The 20,781-nt window shown below is 50.4% G+C and overlaps 1 protein-coding gene across 1 annotated transcript in view; it reads right to left on the bottom strand.

The window, feature by feature from the left end:
• The window catches only part of HK2 (hexokinase 2), a 59,865-nt gene that overhangs the window by 6,341 nt on the left and 32,743 nt on the right, over positions 1 to 20,781 (bottom strand). Inside the window, exons 3-14 of the mRNA XM_044261493.1 lie at positions 19,187 to 19,335; positions 14,153 to 14,272; positions 13,209 to 13,304; positions 12,244 to 12,343; positions 11,742 to 11,925; positions 9,242 to 9,397; positions 7,707 to 7,940; positions 6,237 to 6,541; positions 4,515 to 4,663; positions 4,137 to 4,256; positions 559 to 654; positions 12 to 111 (exon numbers count right to left, since the gene is read on the bottom strand). Of these exons, the coding sequence (XP_044117428.1) occupies positions 12 to 111; positions 559 to 654; positions 4,137 to 4,256; positions 4,515 to 4,663; positions 6,237 to 6,541; positions 7,707 to 7,940; positions 9,242 to 9,397; positions 11,742 to 11,925; positions 12,244 to 12,343; positions 13,209 to 13,304; positions 14,153 to 14,272; positions 19,187 to 19,335 (1,809 nt within the window). The remainder of the gene's footprint in view (positions 1 to 11; positions 112 to 558; positions 655 to 4,136; positions 4,257 to 4,514; positions 4,664 to 6,236; positions 6,542 to 7,706; positions 7,941 to 9,241; positions 9,398 to 11,741; positions 11,926 to 12,243; positions 12,344 to 13,208; positions 13,305 to 14,152; positions 14,273 to 19,186; positions 19,336 to 20,781) is intronic.

Below are 20,781 nucleotides of genomic sequence, written 5' to 3'. Positions count from 1 at the left end.
CAGGTCCTTACCTACGATGAGGCCGACTTCGCAGTGAGGGTCTTCATAGCCACAGGTCATCATCGTCCCAACCGTGTCATTCACCACAGCAACCACATCCAGGTCAAACTCCTGAGGGGGCAAACGAACCCCAACATTTTCCTTCAGACGCTTGCAAGGGAAATTTGTGTGTATATGAAGTGTACTTTATACAGCATGGCTCGTTCTCTCTTTTCATTCATGCCCCTAGGGGCTCAAGTGTCACCTCCTCAGGGAGGTTCCCTGGTTGTGCTATTAAGAAGGCCCTTCTCCAGACCACTCACCCTGTCCTCACCCGACTTCCTTTCTTGTCCCGGTGCGACAGCACCTGACATTAGCTCATGGGTTTGTTTATAGCTCAACAGTTTGTTGTGGTCATTCCTGAGTCCCCAGTGCCAAGAGCAAGGCCTGACACACAGGGGACACTCAATCATCACTGAAGGATCACGTTCATTCTCCCCCTCACCCACACGCCTGCTCCCAGCGTCTCCCCACTTTCTGAACAAGGTCATTCTGGGCCTCGTCCCGCGCCTGTCCCACCTCTCGCCGGTGGATGGCCTCCTTCAGCAGCGTGACCACGTCCTCACCCTCGCAGCCCGATGCCTTGAAGCCTTTAGTCCACTTGAGGAGGATGCTCTAAAAAAAAAAAAAGAAAATCACACAGGACCATCCATAGAGGAGGGTATCAGAGGATATGTGTGCCTTCCCCGCAGCCTGATTGTGTCCCCGGTTCCCAACCTCACCACCAAGTAGTACGGTCCCCCCTTCAGTGACCAACGGTCTCTCCCACACGCCACGCAACGGCGCACCTGCCAGGCACGTATTCCATCATTTACTCCTCACAGCAAAGTGGTGAAATGTCATCATGAGGCCCCTTTTCTAGGCAACTATAGCTCTGGGGTAAGCTGCCCAAGGCCCGAAACCAACGGTAAGGCCCAGGCACCCCAATTCCATGGGCCCCCAAGCACAACACCACTGCCCCAGCCATGGAGCCAAGCTCTGTACCCGTTTCTTTCACTGGAAAAGCAGTTTGCTCTGTCATTGTCCTGTATTTACATCAGAAGTCAAAGTATGTCTCTTAATTGTCAAACTCCCCGGGCATGAATGAGTGCCCTGACCCTAGGTGAGTGACAGCCAGGCTTCACACCACCCCAGGGAGGGACGTGCTCTCCTCTCCTCACAGACCACGGGAAGTCACTCGTCTCTAATGTGGCCGTCCGCTGTGTCGCAGGGCCCTCTGGGGAACAGATGGATACGTGGCGGTTTTCCATGTGGGAGAACTGATTCGTGTTATCGTCCCCTGGTCCCTCTCCACTGCTGGAGCCCATCGGGAAACAGGCACTCAGGGTTCCTGGGGCCCTTCCTGCAAGGCCAAAATCCATAAGCGGGCTGGAGGCTCACTATCCACCCACATCTGGGTTTCTCCAAGCCTTGCCTGGCCTCACCACGACCTTGGCATTTTACAGCCCAGGCGAGTTTGGAACCACAAGTCAGCCTGGCTGTGTCACACTGTGCTCCAATCCCAGGACTTTTGGAAAACAAGCTAACGTCCATCCCAGCCATGTCTGGCTTTGCATACCTACACCCTAGTGACGGTGTGCTCATCTCCACCTGACTGTCTTGCCCACAGATTAGCTCCGTGTCCCTAATGAAATTTTGTATTTGGCACTTTCAAGTTTATAGAATGATCAAATGACATTATGTCAGGTGGTCCTTTATAGTAACACACGCAGAGGCCTCTGCTGCGGGGAGACACGCCCCAGGCCACCAGGTGGTTAAGGCAGCATGAGGTCTCTGGGCCGTGGCACCTGCTGATTTCCCACTCAACAGGGTATCTTAGCAGAGCAGAACCCAGCTTACAGACAGATGGAATGACAGAGAGAACCCAGCTCCCACTTTATCTGCTCTTAATTTTTATAAAGTTCAAGTATATACATGCCCCCTACAGAAACTTAGAACATATGGAATGAAATCTGATACAATGACCCAGAATCTTATCATTCGGGTAAAACAGTGAAGGTGTTCTTGGGTCACCTGATAAATACTTCAAAATACATACATGTTAGCATGAAAAGGAAGGCATGTTTATTTAAAAATATTTCAGTAGGAAAAGTTTTATAAATTGCAGTTTTTGTGGGTTTTTATATTGTAGAGACTACCTTTTTCTTAAAAAATTTGGGTCTTACCATTCAGTTTTTTTCCCCCATCATTGAAAAAAAAATTTTTTTTTTAAGATTTTATTTATTTATTTGGCAGAGAGAGATCACAAGTAGGCAGAGAGGCAGGCAGAGAAGAGGAAGCAGGCTCCCTGCTGGGCAGAGAGCCCAATGCGGGAATCGATCCCAAGACCCTTAGATCATGACCTGAGCTGAAGGCAGAGGCTTAACCCACTGAACCACCCAGGCACTCCATCATTGAAATTTCTTTAAAAAAAAAAAAGGAACAACAACAAAAAAAACTAGTTATTGATACGAGACAGTGGATGGCTCGGAATTTGTTAACTATTTCCCAAGTGTCGAACAACTGGGTTTGTTCCTAATGTTTTCATTATAATAAGCAATGTTTCACTAAGTATCACGTAAGTATGTATCTCTATGTTCCCTTTGGTAAACTGAGGCAAACAGAGACATTCCTATACAATATATTTGAAAACTGTGAAAGAGAAGATCCTTAAACTTCTTACAAGAAAAAAAAAAGGCCCACTTTTTCATTCTTTTTTTTTCTTGTTTTGTCTCTATAGGGGATGGCAGATGCTAACTAAACTTTTTGTGGTGCTGGACTCCTTAAACCTCTATGGCATGGATGTTACCAGCTCAATAAAACCAGTAAAGAACAAAAAGTGAAAACCAACACTGCCCTAGGGACAGCAGACACATGATGACACAGGTGTTGGGAAATACTACATTAGGCAAAGTTTTTCATTGTCGGACACCCCCAAAGCCTTCAGCAGACTGGGGCACACGATGAATTCAGCTGAGGGGAAGAGGAGGAAGCACTTACAAAACTCAGCTGAGCAACATGGAGGCCCTATTCTGGAACCCTACACCAAATGCTGGCCTTCCTTCCCCGCCGGACCAAGCTCCCTGTACCTGGGACACTTCCCACCTCCGTCCTCTCCTGCACATGGCCAGGCCTACCTGCCCTTCTTCCCCATCCACTCCTTCTTTGGACTTGGAAGACGATCCAAATCTCCATGCTCACCGGGTATGTGCTCAGATTAACATCACACTGCGTGTCCTCGGAACTCTGGCGCCCCGTTGCTGCCCTGTTCCCACCAGCAGCTCATGCCTTCCCACCCTTGCTTACTTGCCATCAGCACAGTTCGTGCCTCAGCCCCTAAAGCAGGGACCAGGCCTTGTGGACCCTGGCCACTCTGTCCATGTATAAACACGTATGCACGCTCCAATCGAGACGGGGAACAACTGCTTAGACAACAGTATCCTAACATCTCGTACGCCTACTGTCCGCCCAGAACAAGCCCAAGCACAGTACTCAGCTCCCCTCTGTTCTCAACAGACCGTGACCAGAACGGCAGAGCACACAGCTCTCAGCCTGCCTGCTTCACTCACGCAAGGCTGGCAGAAAAGGCATGAAAAGCAAAGCTACGACAAGAGAAACACCGGGGCATCTGAACGCCAGGAGGTGAATGAAAATATCCTGCAGGAGCTGGTGAGCTTCCCTGAGAACACAGACTCGGGGATCAGGAACCAGAACTGAAATCCTGGCTTGGCCACTCCCAAGCCTTCTGATCTGGGGCAAGACACCTGGCATCTCTGTAGACTGTTTTCTTTCCTGCAAGATGGGCATGCAAACACCTACCTACCTTCTATGGTTGCCATGAGGGTTAAATGAGGTGACACACATAGGAAGCCTAGCACCATGCCTGGCGTCAAATGCTGTAAAAACATTTGTCCTTCGTATTTTGGTAAGCACCATCTTCATTTCCCCGAAGATTGTGCCCTAAGTAATCTCCAAGCCCATCACGAGGCCGGTCACCATGACTGCTGACTCGTGCCCTTCTTTGCCTCCTCTCAACTCAACCTTCTCCCCAGTTCCAAACCCAGGCTGGAGTAGGGTCAATAAAGCCCAGAGGCCAGTGCCCTGGGAGACTCTGTTACCTCATCCAGGCTGTTCTGCTGGCAGGGGAAGGAGAAGGTAAAACCCAGAGGCAAGGACACGCCCTTCATGCCCATGTATTCCAGGAAGTCGGCGATGCACTGGACAATGTGGTCAAAGAGCTGCAGGGAAAAGTGAGGCAGTGAGGGAGGGGCCTCAGCCAGGGTAGGCTGGCCCCCCCATAGTGCCTGGCCACGAGCCCGGGGGCTCCAATGGGGACAAACTCACGCTCAGGCACAAACCTGGGGGGGGAGACCAGGCCAGAGCCCCAGGCCCCTGGCCTTCCCTGGGACCATGGCTGAGAGGAAGCACCGTCCTCCCGGGCGAGAAGGGGTATCCACTGGGGTCCCCTCCCAGAGGTGACACACGCCTGGTCTCACCTCGTCCCCTGTGCCGTGCATGACCTCCTGCGGGATAGAGTAGATCTTGTTGTGCATCTCCACGCCGCGCCGCTTTCCATTCCTCACGCGCACCAGCAGGACCCGGAAATTGGTGCCCCCAAGGTCCAAAGCCAGGAAGTCACCTTTCTCTGAAAAATAAACAAACCCAGGAGGGTGACGGGCTGGAGCGTCAGCATGTCAGCACCACAGAGAGGGATGGTCTAAAGCCCTTTCCCCTAACACAGACCTCTCCTGTCAGCCCCAACCCACTCAGGGGGGATGGACTGTGTGTTCCACCGAACAGGAAAGAAAATAAGATCCCTGGGATGAGATCCTGCTGCCTCCATAGTGGTCCTCAGATGAGGTCACAGGTGGCCCCAGAAGTCACAGTGAGTTCCACAGGACACTGGAGATTATGATCTGTGATACAGTACACTCAAAAATATCTAGGGGCACCTGGGTGGCTCAGTTGGTTAAGTGTCTGCCTTCGGCTCAGGTCATGATCCCAGGGTCCTGAGATCAAGCCCCGCATCAAGCTCCCTGCTCAGCAGAGTCTGCTTCTCCCTCTCTCTCAGCCCCTCCTCCCTGTTTGTGTTCTCCCTCATGCACATGCTTTCTCTCTCTCTAATAATCTTGAAAAAAAAAATCTAAGTGTGTCATTCATGCTAAATCAAAGGCCACCTTCTCTTAGCTTCTAGAATAGAGAAGAAACAGCAGAGGTCAACTCTTCAAATGAAATAGGAAATCTTTTCACACAAGAAAACCCTCCTCTGTTGGGCAATCATAGTTAACGAGCTGCGTGCCTCACGCACACTCCTCCGGCAACCCTGAGGCAGCCCTGAGGAGGAGACACTGCCTTTCCCTCGAACGGAGGAGGGAGACCTGGCTGAGCTAGGCTGAGTCACTCCCTGAAGCCCACGGGGTCAGGAGAGGGTAGAGCAGTCACCGTGGCCTGGTCTCTGCCTGTCACCTGCACCAGCTGTGTGACGCTGGCCTGCTCAATGTTAGCTCTCGCGGCACTGGGAAAAGACCACCATTTCTTAATGTGCAGACCCAGACCATGGGTGAGCAGTATTCTCCTGTGAAGTGTTGGGCTGTAAACCTTTTAGGTCTCGTGAGGCACAGTCCCTGCTGTAACCACACATTGTCACAGTAGCGCAGAGCGGCCGTAACAGTATGTGAACAAACCAGCACGCTGTATATTGGTCAAACTTTATTTAAAAACAAAACAAACAAACAAACAAAAAAAATTGGCAGTGGACCCGATTGAGCTCATGGGCCAACTGGCCCTGGAACCAAAATTCCTGGGTTCAAATCCCAGCTCTGCTGTTTTCCAGCCGTGGGAACGTGGGCAGGTTTCTTCATTTCTCTGTACCTCAGTTTTATGACAAACGTCATTAGTTTGTTAACAAAAATTAATTACGAAATCTGCTAACAGTTAAAGATGAAATAAATTACTTATGTGTGTAAAATGCTCACAGAAGCGTTTGACCCTCCGTAGGCATTCAGTAAGTGTTTATCATTATTCATTATTTTTCAGTTTGTAGCAGAGGAACGCCTGGGCTGAAGTTCTCGAACACTGGAATTTTCTAGTACTGCAGCTAAAGAAACATATTCTGGTCCCAATACCCAGTGCTACGGCGAAGGGAGCCCTCCCGGGGCATCAACACCAATCAGGATGAAGGCCACCGCAGTGGGCTGGGTGGCAGCCCCGCAACCTACCTGTGCCGTCAGGCGTGGCACACACGTACGTGGGCAGCATCTTGACGGGAGCAAGGGCATGCGTCTCCTTGCTCAGACCGCGCTGCATTTCCACGTTCATCCTCCTCTTGACCTCCAGCAGCTGCTCACGGCTCAGCTTCAGAGCCTCCAGCGTTTTCTGGCGGGCTCGGTGCTGGTCAGCCAGCCGGTAGGCCACCGCCGTCACCATGGCTGCCCCCTTGCCGCTGCCATCCTCCGAACGCAGGAAGCGGACATCGCAGTCTGGCACAAGGCGCCGCACTGCCTTGTGAAGACGCTTGGCGAAGCTGAGGGGAAGAGATGGGGGAGGAGGGAGGTCCGCGGTGAGGGTCAAGGGTACAAAGGGCTCACCGCCTCAGCCCCAAGGCCGGGAGGCACCCGCAGAAGCAGAGGTGGCCCTGAATATCCTCTCCCCACTTGCCCAAGTTCGCACTCAACACCGCTCAAGCTCAGATTAACCATATGGGGCCACTGTGGCTGAGGGAAGGGGAACAGCCCAGTGCACACAGTCACACGAAGACCTCCCATCCCACACACCACGGCCCCTCCACCCAACACATCAGCCTCCGAATCAGGGGATTCTGAGACCAGCTACAATTCATGCTCTAGTGCTCCTTTCATTAGATGCTGCCTGGGAGAACCCCAAAATAGAAAAAGGAGAAAAGAAACTTTGGTCTCTTCGGGCAGTTTCTGCCGACAATCCCCAAGGTGTCTGAACAGCTCAAGACAAGTGTGTCCAGCAAGAAATTCTCAGGTCATGGCTGTGCTGAGCCACGGTCTCCGGGGCTTCACATTCCCAGTGTGGTCTGTGGGCAGCAGCACCCCCTACAGGCCCAGATATAGGGTCCCAGGCTGGACACTCCTGAATCAGAATCTGCCTCTTGACAAGAGCCCCAGGTGATTCACATGCACATTCAAGTCTCTGAAGCCCTGGACTAGAAGACCAGGTGAGACCTTTGGCATCAACCGATTCAGATAATGCAGGCACACGAACTGGTGCTCATATCCGGTGAAAAAGAGATAGTAAGTGGGCACAAAAGAGAGATCAAATCAATACCCAGGTCAGCCAGAAAGGCTTAGCCAGGGTGCCCTCTGGCAAAGAACACAGCACCTGAACTGACCACCCAGAAACATGAGGAGTCAAACAAGTAAGGAAACAAGTAAGAGAAACCTGAACTCCTCAGCAAGAGGGTGGCAGACAGAGCCTCATGGCCAGGAGAGCCCTGGCTAGAGCGCCAGTCATCGGGAGCCCTCAGAAATCACCCCTGCCCAGGAAACTACCCTCGCAACCCCACACACCCAGCTGGGAGCTTATTCTGCAAAGCCCCTCAGTGCCATGGCCCATCTCCACGGCCCCAAAAGGCCAAATGGACCTGGCCACGGCGTCACTAGGGTCTCTCGCAGGCTTGCTGGGGTCCCGGTGTGCTCTGGGGCCAGGGCACGCTGACTCACTGTGGGTGCTTCTTGTAGACGGAGCCATCCACCCCAATGGTAGAGCGCAGCCGCTCCTCGCCCTTGTTCTCCTTGATGCGCCGCAGCACGGCCGCCAGGGTCGCCGCACACAGGCTGGCCGAGCGCGTGGACACGATCTGGCAGATCCGGTGAGTGGCCACACAGTCCTCCTGTGTCGGGTCTAGGCCCAGCCGCACCAGCACCTCACGGGCCTTCCGGGTGCCATCCTTCTCCCTGGGAAAGAAAAGGACAGTGCATGGGCTCAAGTCCAACCCACTGGGGCCAGCGGGAGGGGGTCTGTGAGCTGACAAGGAAACTGCTCAGCTCCAGCAAACACCACCGCCTGGAGAGGACAGACATCCCGTTCGTGGCTCTGCCCATCGATGGGGAGGCAGAACAAGGGGAAAACACAACAGAACCAACAGGAGGCTCTTCTCCCAGACACATAGACACACACACACACAGTGCTCAGGAGCTTCTTTTTCCCAATGGGAAAAGCAGTATTTTTTATGTATATACTATGTAAGGACAAGGCGCTATTCTTATGGCTTCACACACCAAGCTCTGTGTGTGTGTGTATGTGTGTGTGTGTGTGTGTTGAGAAAGAGAGAGGAAGAAAGAGAGAGAAAGACATGAAGAACGAGCTATGTTTGGTCGTCTAGGGATAGACCCAACACTGTCCCTGCTACCAGTCACGCCACTGGGGATCCCATCCCGTTCTCTCACTATGAAGCAGTCAGCTCACCGCCTCTCCCTACAGAGCAGGCACTGCTTTAACCTACGCTATAGACTGTGCTAGTGTCTGCTGCCGTGAACTCCGCAGTCTTCTCAGGGGAGCTAAATGCCTCACAAGTATGCACTGTTCCATTCCATCGGGGTTTAATAAGCAGGCCCAATTCCCTCAATAGTTTCCACTTGAGGTCGCTGGAACAGTTTCACTACTCTCTTTAGCACCAAAGTCCCCTCCTCTCCACCATCTGGTCCCTGAAACAAGGAGGCCTCCTCAAGAGACAAGTGGAACTCTCAAGAACAGGAAACCAGGCCCAACTCTTTGGATACTGTTAACTGAGAAACAGGGTTCAAGGCTATCCTTACTCCCACCCGTGCCACTCTGTGAAATGCAGGCCTCTGCTCTACCTACTGGAACTAAATGGGTAGATCTCAGGGCCATCTGAAGACCTATTCTTCTGTTAGAGAAGGGGTCAGGACAGAGCCCTTTTGGAGAATCACCAACAGAGAAAGAAATGTCAGAGCTTCAGAAGAAAGTAGATGTGTCATCAAGGAACCCGCTGGGAGCCTCTGGCATCAAGCCAAGCCCCACCCATGCAACATCAGAAGCCACTTGGGTAGCAGAGAAGGGTAGAGACTATCTGAAAGGTTTAAGTCAAGCCAGAGGCCTGCCATGGCCCATGTTGCACAAGACCCTCTTGCTATCCAAATCTGAAGGGTCAAGGGCCAGTTCTTGTTCCTCATTCCCCAACAGCCCATCCCCCCTTCCAGAGATCCAGTGAACAGAGAGGGACCCGGAAGCTTACCCTTCAATATCTGAAACGTCTTTGGTCTCAAACTGGCCAGTGGCAAGAAGCCCTGGGCTGAGCTTCCCCCCGAAAAGCAGCTCTTCCTTGGCCATCTTTACCAGGATAAGCCTCACCAGTTCCCCCATGTACATCCCACTGATCATCTTCTCAAATCTGCAGGGATACAGACCAAACAATAAGGAATAGTCCTTGCTGTCAGTGAACTCCCAACTTCCCCATGAAGGCAAAAGGCACGCAAGGGAAGCTGGGGCACAGCGCAGTGCTAACTTGGGTGGCATTGCGGGGAGCCTCAATATTTATATCCAAGAGAAAAGGGCCAATATGGTCCAATTAGCAGCATGGGCCCAGCAACATCTCACACTGGCCTCCCTTTGCAAGGTCATTTGTGGATTTCTAGAAAAGCAGGTGCAAAAGACCCAGGGGTGGGGTGATGGGCAAGATTAGAAGGGCAGCCTGGGACAGACGAGAAGAAGTTCTGAATATCAGATGGTCCTGGGAATCTGGGAGTGGGACACGTTGACAGTTTCTGAGCAGGCAGGTGACAAGAGAAAGGCATGTTCTAGAAAGGCTGTCCCCAGGCTGAGAGCTATCAGTTAATTTATTTTTTCAACACTAGGTGATGCTGTTTTCTTTAGAAGCCAGTCTTTTTGGCTCAAAGGGTGTGACCCAAGAAACTGAATCTTCACCATTCTTTGTGGCCAAGAGGGCCCTTTCTTGGTACCTAAGGATATGGGGCCTAGAAAGGAGGCTCCCCCAGGGCCAGTGGACACTACTAAGCTGGGCTTCAGCAAAGAAACCCAGGGGGATGGGGTGAAGGGATTACGATGTCGGCTGGTACAATCTACGAGAGAGGAAGCCAGGCCCTCCAGAAGAGACTCGCTCAAGACCTAAGGCCAGGTATGTCAGGACTGGAGCTCAGGGTAGAGCTGGCCAACTTGCTTGAGCAGAGGGTGCACGTAAAATGTCCAAGCACCAGCACAGGCAGGTGGTGCGGGGGGTCACCGGACTTTACCCAGTAAGCAACTTGTGTGTCTGCCTCTCCTCTCCACCTTCTCCAGAACAGCCAGGGGACGGGTCCCATGGGGCTTGGAAGTGCGGGTGGTTACAAAAGCTTCTATTCCCCAGTTTCTTAACCAAAACTTTGTTTCAGTCACCATTTAGGAAAACATTTATCTAGAAATACATCAAGAGGCGGGTAAAGGTTTCTCCTGGAGTCCAACAGTGACTCCAGGGCTACCACGGCTGACATGTCACAGTCTATGTCCTCTCAGCCCTTGATCTGCCTCAGGCTGAGCCAGCGGTGTGTTGCCAAGGCTGGGCTGGCAATTCTGCCTGCAGACACTTCGAAGGGCCTACGACTCCTCTCAATGGCTTGGGTGTGCCTCCTTCTTGGAAGCAGACATTGAGTGAATGACTTTTCAGCCCATAAATTTTCACTAGCCATGGCAGACACAGCCAGTGTGTTCTCTGAAAGTTACAAGTAAGGGACTTGTGCTTCGGCGTGTGGGAGAAGCTGTTGACTTAAATAAACCATGCCTAGAAGAAGCAAGGACTCTCTCCCTGTAAAGAAAGACAGCCCATTGCTGAGCTGGCTTACAGAGTTGGGTTTTCCTCTCTCCGAGCAGAGATCAATGCCAGAAGCTTTCCTGCAATAGTCATAGCAACGAGAAGACCAGAAGGGGCCTGAATTGCTCAAAAACATTTTGTAATTCGGAGCTTACAGCAATCCCTGTTTCAAGATCTTTGATAGGGACATTGGGCCAACGTTGGTGTGTAATAATGACAGCGAAATAATGTTTTGTAACCATCAAAAGTACCTCAAGTCAAGTCTAGCCAGGCTGGAGAGTATAACATTCAAGGTGCAAAACACTGGAGGCCCTCCTGGTCCAGTCCGCCCAGGAACCCTGGCTGGGCCACAGGTCCAGGGAAGCAGCCAAGGAGGCTTCTAAACCAGCTTTTCCAGAGGCCTTGGGTCTGCCTACAGCTGGGTCCAGCTCAGCTCACAGGCGGCTCTTCTAGAGTCAGAGCCTCAGCCCGTGTGCAGGAGGCCAAGTGTCATAGCCCAGTCCTACGCAGGGGTAGGGGCAGCAGCTAGGGAGACAGCTTTCCGGGACCCTAAGCTGGGCCATCCCAAGATGACTTCTCTTCTGTCTCTCACAAACTATTTCTAGAGACACATTGAGGGTGGAGGAGAGAGCAGGGCCAACACTCAGGAAATGACATTCTAAAATGATGGCTCTGAAGGACAGAACCAAATTATTACCTATAATCTGGTTTGCCCACTTGTTTACTGGATTATAGAGCCCTCTCCACAATTTATAGTGACGACACATGTGAGGAACGCCACTCAAGGCACCAGGGGGTGCCTTCGCAACCTTTTGGGGACATAAAACTATAAAGCAATAGTGATAGCCACACCCGCCCCCGCCCTGGTCAGCCCCCTGCTTGGTTCCTGAGCCCACCCCGACGAGCCCACCGCCCACAGGTTGCTGCTCACAGTTGCTTCCCGGGGTTCAGGGAGCCCATGTCGATCTCCTGATCAAACTCAGTGCGGAAGTCATCAAGTGCGCCGTCGTCCCCAAAGGCCCCCCATTCCATGTTGATACACATCCGCCCCTCGTCGCCCTCCACCATGTCAATGTGGCGCATCTCTTCCATGTAGCAGGCATTGCTGCCCGTGCCTGGCCGAAACAAGGGACTGCTAAGCACCCATCTGCACTGGCCTCTCCCCAGCCCCCATCTCCCTCTTATTCCAGCATCCTTGGCCTGCCTCGAGAGGCTGGGATTCCTCAGTGTAGGCTCCTGAGGCACCCCAACATGATCCCATCCACAAGTACCCCCACCCACAGGTTCTGGCTCAGCCCTCCACAGTGACTGTACCATCATCTTCTAACACAAAGTACAAAGAATCATGCAGTCTATGGAGCCCTCCTCCCTCTCCTGCCCACATCCCCATCCGTCAGGCAGCACCAGCCCCCACACCCAGTGTGCTCACTCACCTACAATGAGACCAATCTCGCAATTCTGGTCATCGTAACCACAGGTCATCATGGTCCCAACTGTATCGTTCACCACGGCCACGATGTCAATATCAAAGTCCTGCAGGGATGCAAGAGGGGCTCTGGTCTCTACCATCACAGAAAGGTCACAGTTGTGAAGATGGAGAGAAAGAGCAGCAAGACACACAGCTCAGGTGCCTCAGGGCTACCCCTTCCTAACCCTACTTGGTGCCAAAGAAGGTTAGAGCTGGGAATCGGGTCCAGATCCCAGTCTGACAGCAATGACTCACTCCCTACCCTGCCTGTCCTCTCCACTGAGGCCACCAGCCCTGCGGTCAAGTCTATTGACATCACTGCATTCACAAGAGCCCCTCTTGCCACTGCTGTCCCCTTCTCCCTCTTCTCTTCTTCTTCTTTTCTTTCTCTCCCTCCTTCCCGGTGACCAGACCATGATCCCTGCCTCATTCCATCCTGATGCCAACATTATGCCAACATTCTTACTTGAAAATGATTAATCATGTCTTCTTCAGGTTTAAACCTGAAGGGTTTTTTGCTTGTACCAAGGCTGAGATTATTTATCCACCACGCTAATCTGAAGACCCCAAAGGCAAAAGGCAACTGGTTATTATCCATCATGATAATCTGAAGACCCCAGAGGCATCTCCTTACATATTAAGATCAGCAGTGTGGCAATCATTTCACAGTGTATGGATGCCAAGTCATTATGAGGCATGCCTTAAATTTAGCCATATGTCAACTGTATCTCAGTAAAGCTGGGAAAAATTTATTATTATTGGGTAAACCCAGCAGGGAAGGAAAAGAAAATCTCTCCTTTACAACTACAAGAAAGTTTTCCTGTTCATTTGAGGACAGACTGGGAAAGATTTCAGAGTAGACCCAAAAGAATATAAAGAGCCTCCAGACTCCATGCTCCTATCTCCCCATCCCTGCCCTCCCCTACTCACCCCTCTCCTCTGGATGGCCTTCCGGATCAGAGTAACCACGTCTTTGCCTTCCACACCACTGGACTTGAACCCCTTGGTCCAGGAGACCAGGAAACTCTGAAAAATGGACCAAGGAATGAATACTGATTCCTCACCAAACTCTGACCATACAACTCAAACAACCGTTAGTAAGCGGAGACTTCAATCACGGAGCTCAGCTAAACTACAACCGTGCTTAAAAATATTCATACTGCAGGACGCCTGGATGGCTCAGTTGGTTAAGCTGCTGCCTTCAACTCAAGTCATGATCCCAGGTGCTGGGATCGAGTCCCACATTGGGCTCCTTGCTCAGCGGGGAGCCTGCTACCCCCTCTCTCTGCCTCTGCCTGCCACCCTGCCTGCTTGTGCTCTGACAAATAAAATAAATAAATAAATAAATAAATAAAATCTTTTAAAAAATTTTTTTTAAAAATTCATATTGCCTCCTGACTAGCCTAGGAAAGAGAAATCGGGGCCCCATCGAAGCCCCAGAAAGATTAAATGAATGATTCCTTCATGATCTACTGCCTCCAAGAAGTGAGGAGAAGAACAGTCTTCAGAAATGCCACAATAAGAGACTCTCATCATGAACTCCCCAGTCATCGCTCTTCCAAGGAGCTGTATCATGATATTCTCCAACAAAGGAGTTCCTACTTTCCTATTCACTGTCCCCTACAAGGGATAAGGATAGCACACATATTGTCCTTTGAGGACGGGTGATCAAGACCCTCCCCAATACTTCTTCACCACACCCCCCACACCTGCACACACTCACCCACAAGACACAACTCTCAATACTCAGACCTTGTCCATGCAACTATCAGAGTCGCCTCTAAAAACCACAGAAGCAGCTGGCTCAAAGTTCATCCCAGACCTCCCAGCCCAGAAAATGAAGCAACAGAAGCGTCTGAAGAACTCAATCTTACCTCATCTAGTTTCGTTTGGACGCAGGGGAATGAGAAAGTAAAACCCAAGGGGAGCTTCTTGTCTTTGATTTGTAGCTTATCCATGAAGTTAGCCAGGCATTCCGCAATGTGGTCGAACAGCTAAGAGCACACGACACAGCAAGATGAGTGAGAAGGGAGAACAGCATGGAGATTAAGAGCATACCTAGACTTTAAGCTCAGAAACAAATTAGTTGAATGTGTATAAGATATTTACCCCTCTGAAGTCTTAATTTGCTCATCTGTAAAATGGGGGTAGATAACTGCACCTGCCCTCAGAGTTACCAAGGGATTAAATGAGTCAATGCATAGAAGGGCTTAACAGTAGTTAGTGCTTATTAAATACTGTCTTCCACTCAAACCGTTTATCCAAACCACTGTCAAAATAACTCTGAGAGAGGCAGAGGAAATCATAGGTAAAGCTGATCAGAAGTCGTCACATACCCTGGAACAGAACTCCCCTTGACATGAGTGCACTGCTGACTGGGGGCAGCCCATCTCACTGCCAAGAAGGATTCCAGCAGCCCTGTTAGCGTTCTATGAATGAACTTATAAGAAACTCTTATTTTTCCTCCATGCTGGAAAAGTAATTTCCCATGAACATTTCAAAGAAGTTATCTTTTGTTTTCTAACCTCAAAATGAAACATCAAGTGTGTCCCTGAAGAGCACTAAGAATAAACAGCGTTTTGTGGATGGGCAGCCTTACAACTGTGACCATGCCAAGCAGGACCCACAGCTCCTAAGAAAAAGCTGTATTTACAATTATCCAGCCTTTCAATCAGTCCCAAGGCCTCCAGTCCCATGGCTTCCTTCTTGCCTACTCAACATGCTCAAAGAGAGGCAATGACACCCCCCCCTTCCAGATGCTTACAGGGTGAGGCAAAGGGCATTCTGGAACAAAAAGTAAGCAGAGGCCAAAGAGACCAAGTAGATGCCAAGAGCCAGGTTGACCAGTTGGCAAAATCTAAAAGCCAAGGAAGGGGTGGGAGGTGGATGAGAACATACCTTTTCCTCTCCAGACAGAAGCAAGATTTCACTAAACCACGGGTTCCCAGGGGGCAACAAACATCACCACCATCATGTTACAAATGTAAATTCTAGGGCCAAACCCAAACCCACCGAATCAGAAGCTGTAGGGGTGGGGCCCTCCAGGTGATCCTGAAGCAGTGCTTTGAGAGCCACTGCACTAACTATGAAAGTATTTGCATTTACAAAGGAACTGAGAGGTTGGGGGTGGTAGAGTAAACTGAGAGGCCCATTGGCTCCCCAGATGTCTGAGATATGCTTCCTGGGAGCAATCCAGGAAGATAAGGCCACCCCCATCTAGAAGGGGGATAGCTCTAACAACTTCCTGCACTGATCATATCCCTGTCTGGTCACATGCAAAATTAGCCTCAGAAGATGCTGAAACTCTCCATCTCGGAACCAAAACATTCTCAAGAGCAAAGACTGGGGCAACGAAAAGGCTCTTCTCGCCAACAGGATCACCAATGCGTTAAGGGCCAACTATCCTGAGCAGAAGCCAAGTATTTTAATATGTACATAAGGTTTCTAGACAGACACTCAGCAAGTTCTGTCCGTCTGTTGGAAAGCAGACCAGAGACAAAATTTACAATACAACCCAATTCCCAGCACTTCCTTCCTGGTAGTCATGTCAAAATGATCTTTAGTAAAAATAATGTAAAATAGTAAAAATAGGAAGAAATAGTAAAAACAGGAAGTTGCAGAAGCTCTGCAAAGAGAGGAGGCCAGTCATCAGAGATGAAGGGAGGAAGAGCTTAAGAAGGGGGAAAGGCAAAATGGTTTCCCTCCTCCAGCTCGATGCACTGCTCCCTTTCCAACTGTGCTGCCAACAAAGAGAGGCAGTGAAGTACCACAAACTTACACAGTAGCCACTAGCCACCTGTGGTGATCTTAATCACTCAGAATCTTAAAAAGGGGAAGATACACTGTGAGAAGTTCTCCAGGTCAGTGCTCAGTTAGAAGAACCTACAACTCTTTAAAAGCAGGGAAGAGGTGACCATCTGCTCCCTTAACTGGAAGATTATCTTCTCCTGTACTAGCTGATGATCTGAGGATAAGATACCAGGACAAAGAGCTAACACCTTCCTGTCATAAAAAGGCTCAAAGGGCACCATTTCATGAGGTTAGAAAAGGTTTCCTTTTCCTTATTGGTCTGAGAATGCTCACGCCCTTTCCCACAAGATACACTTTAAACATCCAAAGTGGCTGCTATTATGATTTGAAATTCACTGCTCTCAAGCGGGAAGTTCGTTTGCTAGAAGACAGATTTTATCCTGGGACCCACACTGCCCAAGTTCACAGATCTTCAGAAATCTCTGCAAGTTTAGGGCTTGGTGATTTGGTCTTGGTCTTAACTAAATGTTATGTTTAAAATCCATTTGTTTTCCACCAATTAAAAGATTGATACCTATGATCCAAAAGAAAAGGAAAATATGGGGGGGAAAAGCACCAGTAATTCCACCATTAAAACCACCACCATAGGGGCGCCTGAGAGGCTGTCGGTAGGTAGATCATCTGCCTTCGGCTTAGGTCATGATCTCCGGGTCCTGGGATTGAGCCCCACATCAGGCTCCCTGCTCAACACAGTCTGCTTCTCCCTCTCCCTCTGCCCCTACAACCCACTCATGCTCTCTCTAATAAATAAAATCTTTAAAAAAATAAAATAAAATAAAACGGCCACTACAAACTTCTTCCAGTTTTTTGACCAACTGTTTTCTGCTTTTAAGCAGAGTATGCTTTCAATTCTTTCGAGTGAAATAAACACCTATATTTTCTTCTAGTTTTTTTTAAATATTATTTATTTATTTGAAAGAGAGAGGGAATGAGAGCAAGCACAAGTAGGTAGAAGAGCAAAGGGAGAGGGAGAAGCAGACTCCCTGCTGAGCAGAGAGCCCAAAGTGGGACTCTATCCCAGGACCCTGGGATCATGACCTGAGCCGAAGGCAGACACTTAACCGACTGAGCCACCCAGGCGTCCCTTTTCTTCTAGTTTTATGTTTCATTTTTATATAGCATTTTTCCATTTATTCAAAGTCTTTGAACCATCACAATAGCTTTAGTTTCCTCGAAGTGGGTCTTTTTTTTTTTTTTTTTTTTTTAATTTGTACTAAAGCGTTGTTTGTGGATACTGGAGCTAAGTGACCAACCCCATAGAGCTAAAATTTGTCCAGCCCCAACATAAAAACAAGGAAAGCAGGTTTCCCCTCAGCGCTGTCCCCTGGGACAAATAAAGAGTCTAACAGCAGTTTCTCCCTCAACAAATTCTCTTCATTGTCTGAAATTCCCTTCTGGGGGCACCTGGGTGGCTCAGTGGGTTAAAGCCTCTGCCTTCAGCTCAGATCATGATCTCAGGGTCCTCAGATCGAGCCCTGCATCAGGCTCTCTGCTCAGCAGAGGGTCTGCTTCCTCCTCTCTCTCTCTCTCTCTCTCTCTCTCTCTCTCTGCCTACCTCTCTGCCTACATGTGATCTCTGTTTGTCAAATAAATAAAGTCTTAAAAAAAAAAAGATTTATGCAATTCCCTTCTGAAGTGGGGGGTCCAGTAGAGTGGGAAGAATAGTAGACCAGGAATAAGAAGGCTCTGCTCCTTCTACACCCTAAGGCCTAAAAGGTAACCACCCTGGGAGGGCATCTTACTGGATTTCATGTTCTCTATTCACTCTTCCATTGAGTACATGCTGGAAAGAAAATCAGCAGGGGGGGATCCAGGACTCCCATACTGCCTAATTCCAGGAAGTACCACTCACGTGGACCACATCCATCACACAGCCTACCAACAGGACAGAGCCCCGGAGAATTGGGACAACACCTCAATGTGGCTTTGTGTTGTGACTCTGCCCTTCCCACCCCTATGATCTAAGGCCAAGTCATTTACTCAGGGTTTCAAAACCTAATTCGACATCTGTAAAGTACGTTAACAGAGGCACTCAGCCTCATAGGGTCCGGGGGTTGGGGGGGGGGGGCGCAGATAAAAAGAAATGCACACATAGCCTTTGCTCAGCCTGTCACACAACAGGTCATCACGGGTCAGCTCCTGAGGGTCCCTCATCCACTCCAATGCATGTATTACTTTCTGCGTAGGGTGGGCTGTGTCCCCTGAGGTCCAACTGCACTGTAAGCCCAGGAGGGAAAAGGCCAGGGGACTTTGATTCCCAGCAAGGGTCACTGCCCCATGCACAGGAGGAGCTCAATACATGTTTGGAGATTATCACAGACCAATTCCATCCTTTCTGCTTTTTCTCCTGGCTATTACTGAGAGGATTCTCAGTATGTGGATTTCACATTTCTTCTCTTATCCACTCCTTTCACTGTTTAGATGCTCCAGAAGCCACAGGACACGAGGATGAGGAAATGTGATTCGGAGCAATGTGGAAGCATGCGGTGCCCACTCCAGTACCAGCTGGGGCAGACACCCCAAAGCCAGATTTTGATGTTTTCTCAAAAGGCTTCTATCCCTGTGCGCAAAACCTCTTTTGTCGTAGACAGGCAAGAAGAGAGAGCAAATAACCATAAAGATAAAGGGCCAAGTTCCATCGCCCTGTGATGCGATGCTAACAAGTGTGAGACCAAGAGGGCTACAGAATGACCACAGGGGCAGACCTGACTCTGTGTGTTCTGCCTCGCCACTCGATGGCACCAATAACAACCACAAGTGTCCAGTAGGGCGTGTCAGGCCTCCCGACAGCAGGCTTTCATCAATTACCAGCCCGTGCAAGCAGACCTCCAAAGTCATGGCAATCAAACCACCACCCACTGTGGCCCATCCAGACTCCGGGGTCTCACACGCATGCTCTCCGCGCTCTAGTCTGTGTGCACCTCTCCTGATGCAGGTGCCTCACTCCACCTCCAGGCACAGAAAGGGATCACCAGGCAGAGAGAGGACAGAGAATCTGGGCCTCAGACAGGGTCTCCTCCCTCCAGACCAGAGGAAGAGCAGCGTCTATGCCTGTGGGGCCCAGAGCCCAAGCAGCCACTCTGGGGGTAGGGTCCTACCTGGGTGCCGCTGCCTCGCATGAGGTCCTCGGGGATGGCATAGATCTGGTTCTCCATCTCGACCTTCTGGAGCCCATTGTCTGTTACTCTTACCCGAAGCACACGGAAGTTTGTCCCTCCGAGGTCCAGAGCCAGGAACTCTCCGTGTTCTGCAGAGAGACGAGGGACCGCTGTGAGTTCAGGAAAGAGAAGATCCTCACAGAGCCCAAGACTAAAAACACATGAGTCCCTCCATAAACACTGGCCATCTCCCAGTGATAGGTAGCCAGTGGGTCTTACTTTTTATCACAGACATTTAGGTATGGTCTGATCCTTTTTCTTCATGCTGAGCACTTTTATATTACTTTTAGAATTCACACAATAATGACACAGTCTTACACCCAAGTATGGGGTACCCAGCCTCTCACAAAACTATTTCAGGGGCTTTCAGCCAAGTCCCCATCAAGCTCAAGAGGCCTACCAGGCCCTATCCCAGGAGGTCACACCTCAGCTTTGTTCTTCGTGCTCCCAGGACATCCAGCACACTGTTCTAGGCCTGTGGGCCTCTGGGCTTTCAGCCAAATCGGGGTCCCCATACAAAATTTACTTTTTTTTTTTTCTTTTGAAGATTTTATTTATTTGACAGAAAGAGACACAGCGAGACAGAGAACACAAACAAAAGGAGTGGGAGAGGGAGAACCAGGCTTCCTGCAGAGTGGGGAGCCTGATGCAGAGCTCGATCCAGGATCCCGGGATCATGACCTGAGCCAAAGGCAGACGCTTAACAACTGAGCCACCCAGGTACTCCCAAAATTTACTTTTAATGTCTGCATACAGTGATCGCAATGTCCTGTGGCAGGATAAAAGGGTCACGTGATAAAGTGAATGAATACAAAGAGCTGTTAACTTAGGAGGCCTAGCAAATCGGCCAACCAGGTGCCCCCCCAAAAGATCCCAGGCTTATGTGAGAGAATGCTGACCCAAAAGTATGCTAGAGTCAGGCCACTCAGCTGTTCCACTCAGACAGGCCCCAGAGCTGGGGTACAGGGGGTACAGGGAGACTCCACAAACACAAGTGGGTCAGGATCTTCAGGTGTCCACCAGGAAGGCACAGTCCCTTCTCCCCAGGAAACAAGCCGCGTAGACAGAAAACGTCCAGATTCTAGACAATAATACAGCTGGCTGCAGGGACATGCTCCACTGTATGGCACAGAATAGAAATGCTGGAGAGATGCAGGGGCCGGCGACAGCTCGGGGAGGTGGGCGCACCATCTTGGCAGCCTCCCTCTGCCAGCAGGGGCTCCACCCTCTTCAACGGCCCTGATGCACACCTTCTTGAAAAATACAGTGTTACTTTCTGGGGAATTCACTTACAGGCATGTTTGCCAACACTCAGCCCATTTCCCACCGGGTGACTGGCCACTGAAGTGAGGCAGCATGGGCTGGTGGGGCAGCGGTGCGCTCTGACCGGAATGAGCCAACAGGGTTCCCTTCTGCGCCCAGGCCCTGGGAGGAGCAGGAACTGCTCGGCCCTGAGAAAAAAATACTCCTACCCAGCTCCCTGAGGGCACTACCCACAGCCTCTACAGTCCGAAGGGGCAGCCTGGGGGAGAGGG

Source organism: Neovison vison, chromosome 8 (genome assembly GCF_020171115.1).
Source record: "Neovison vison isolate M4711 chromosome 8, ASM_NN_V1, whole genome shotgun sequence".
Lineage (NCBI taxonomy): Eukaryota > Metazoa > Chordata > Mammalia > Carnivora > Mustelidae > Neogale > Neogale vison.
This window is presented reverse-complemented; position numbering and strand designations above follow the sequence as displayed.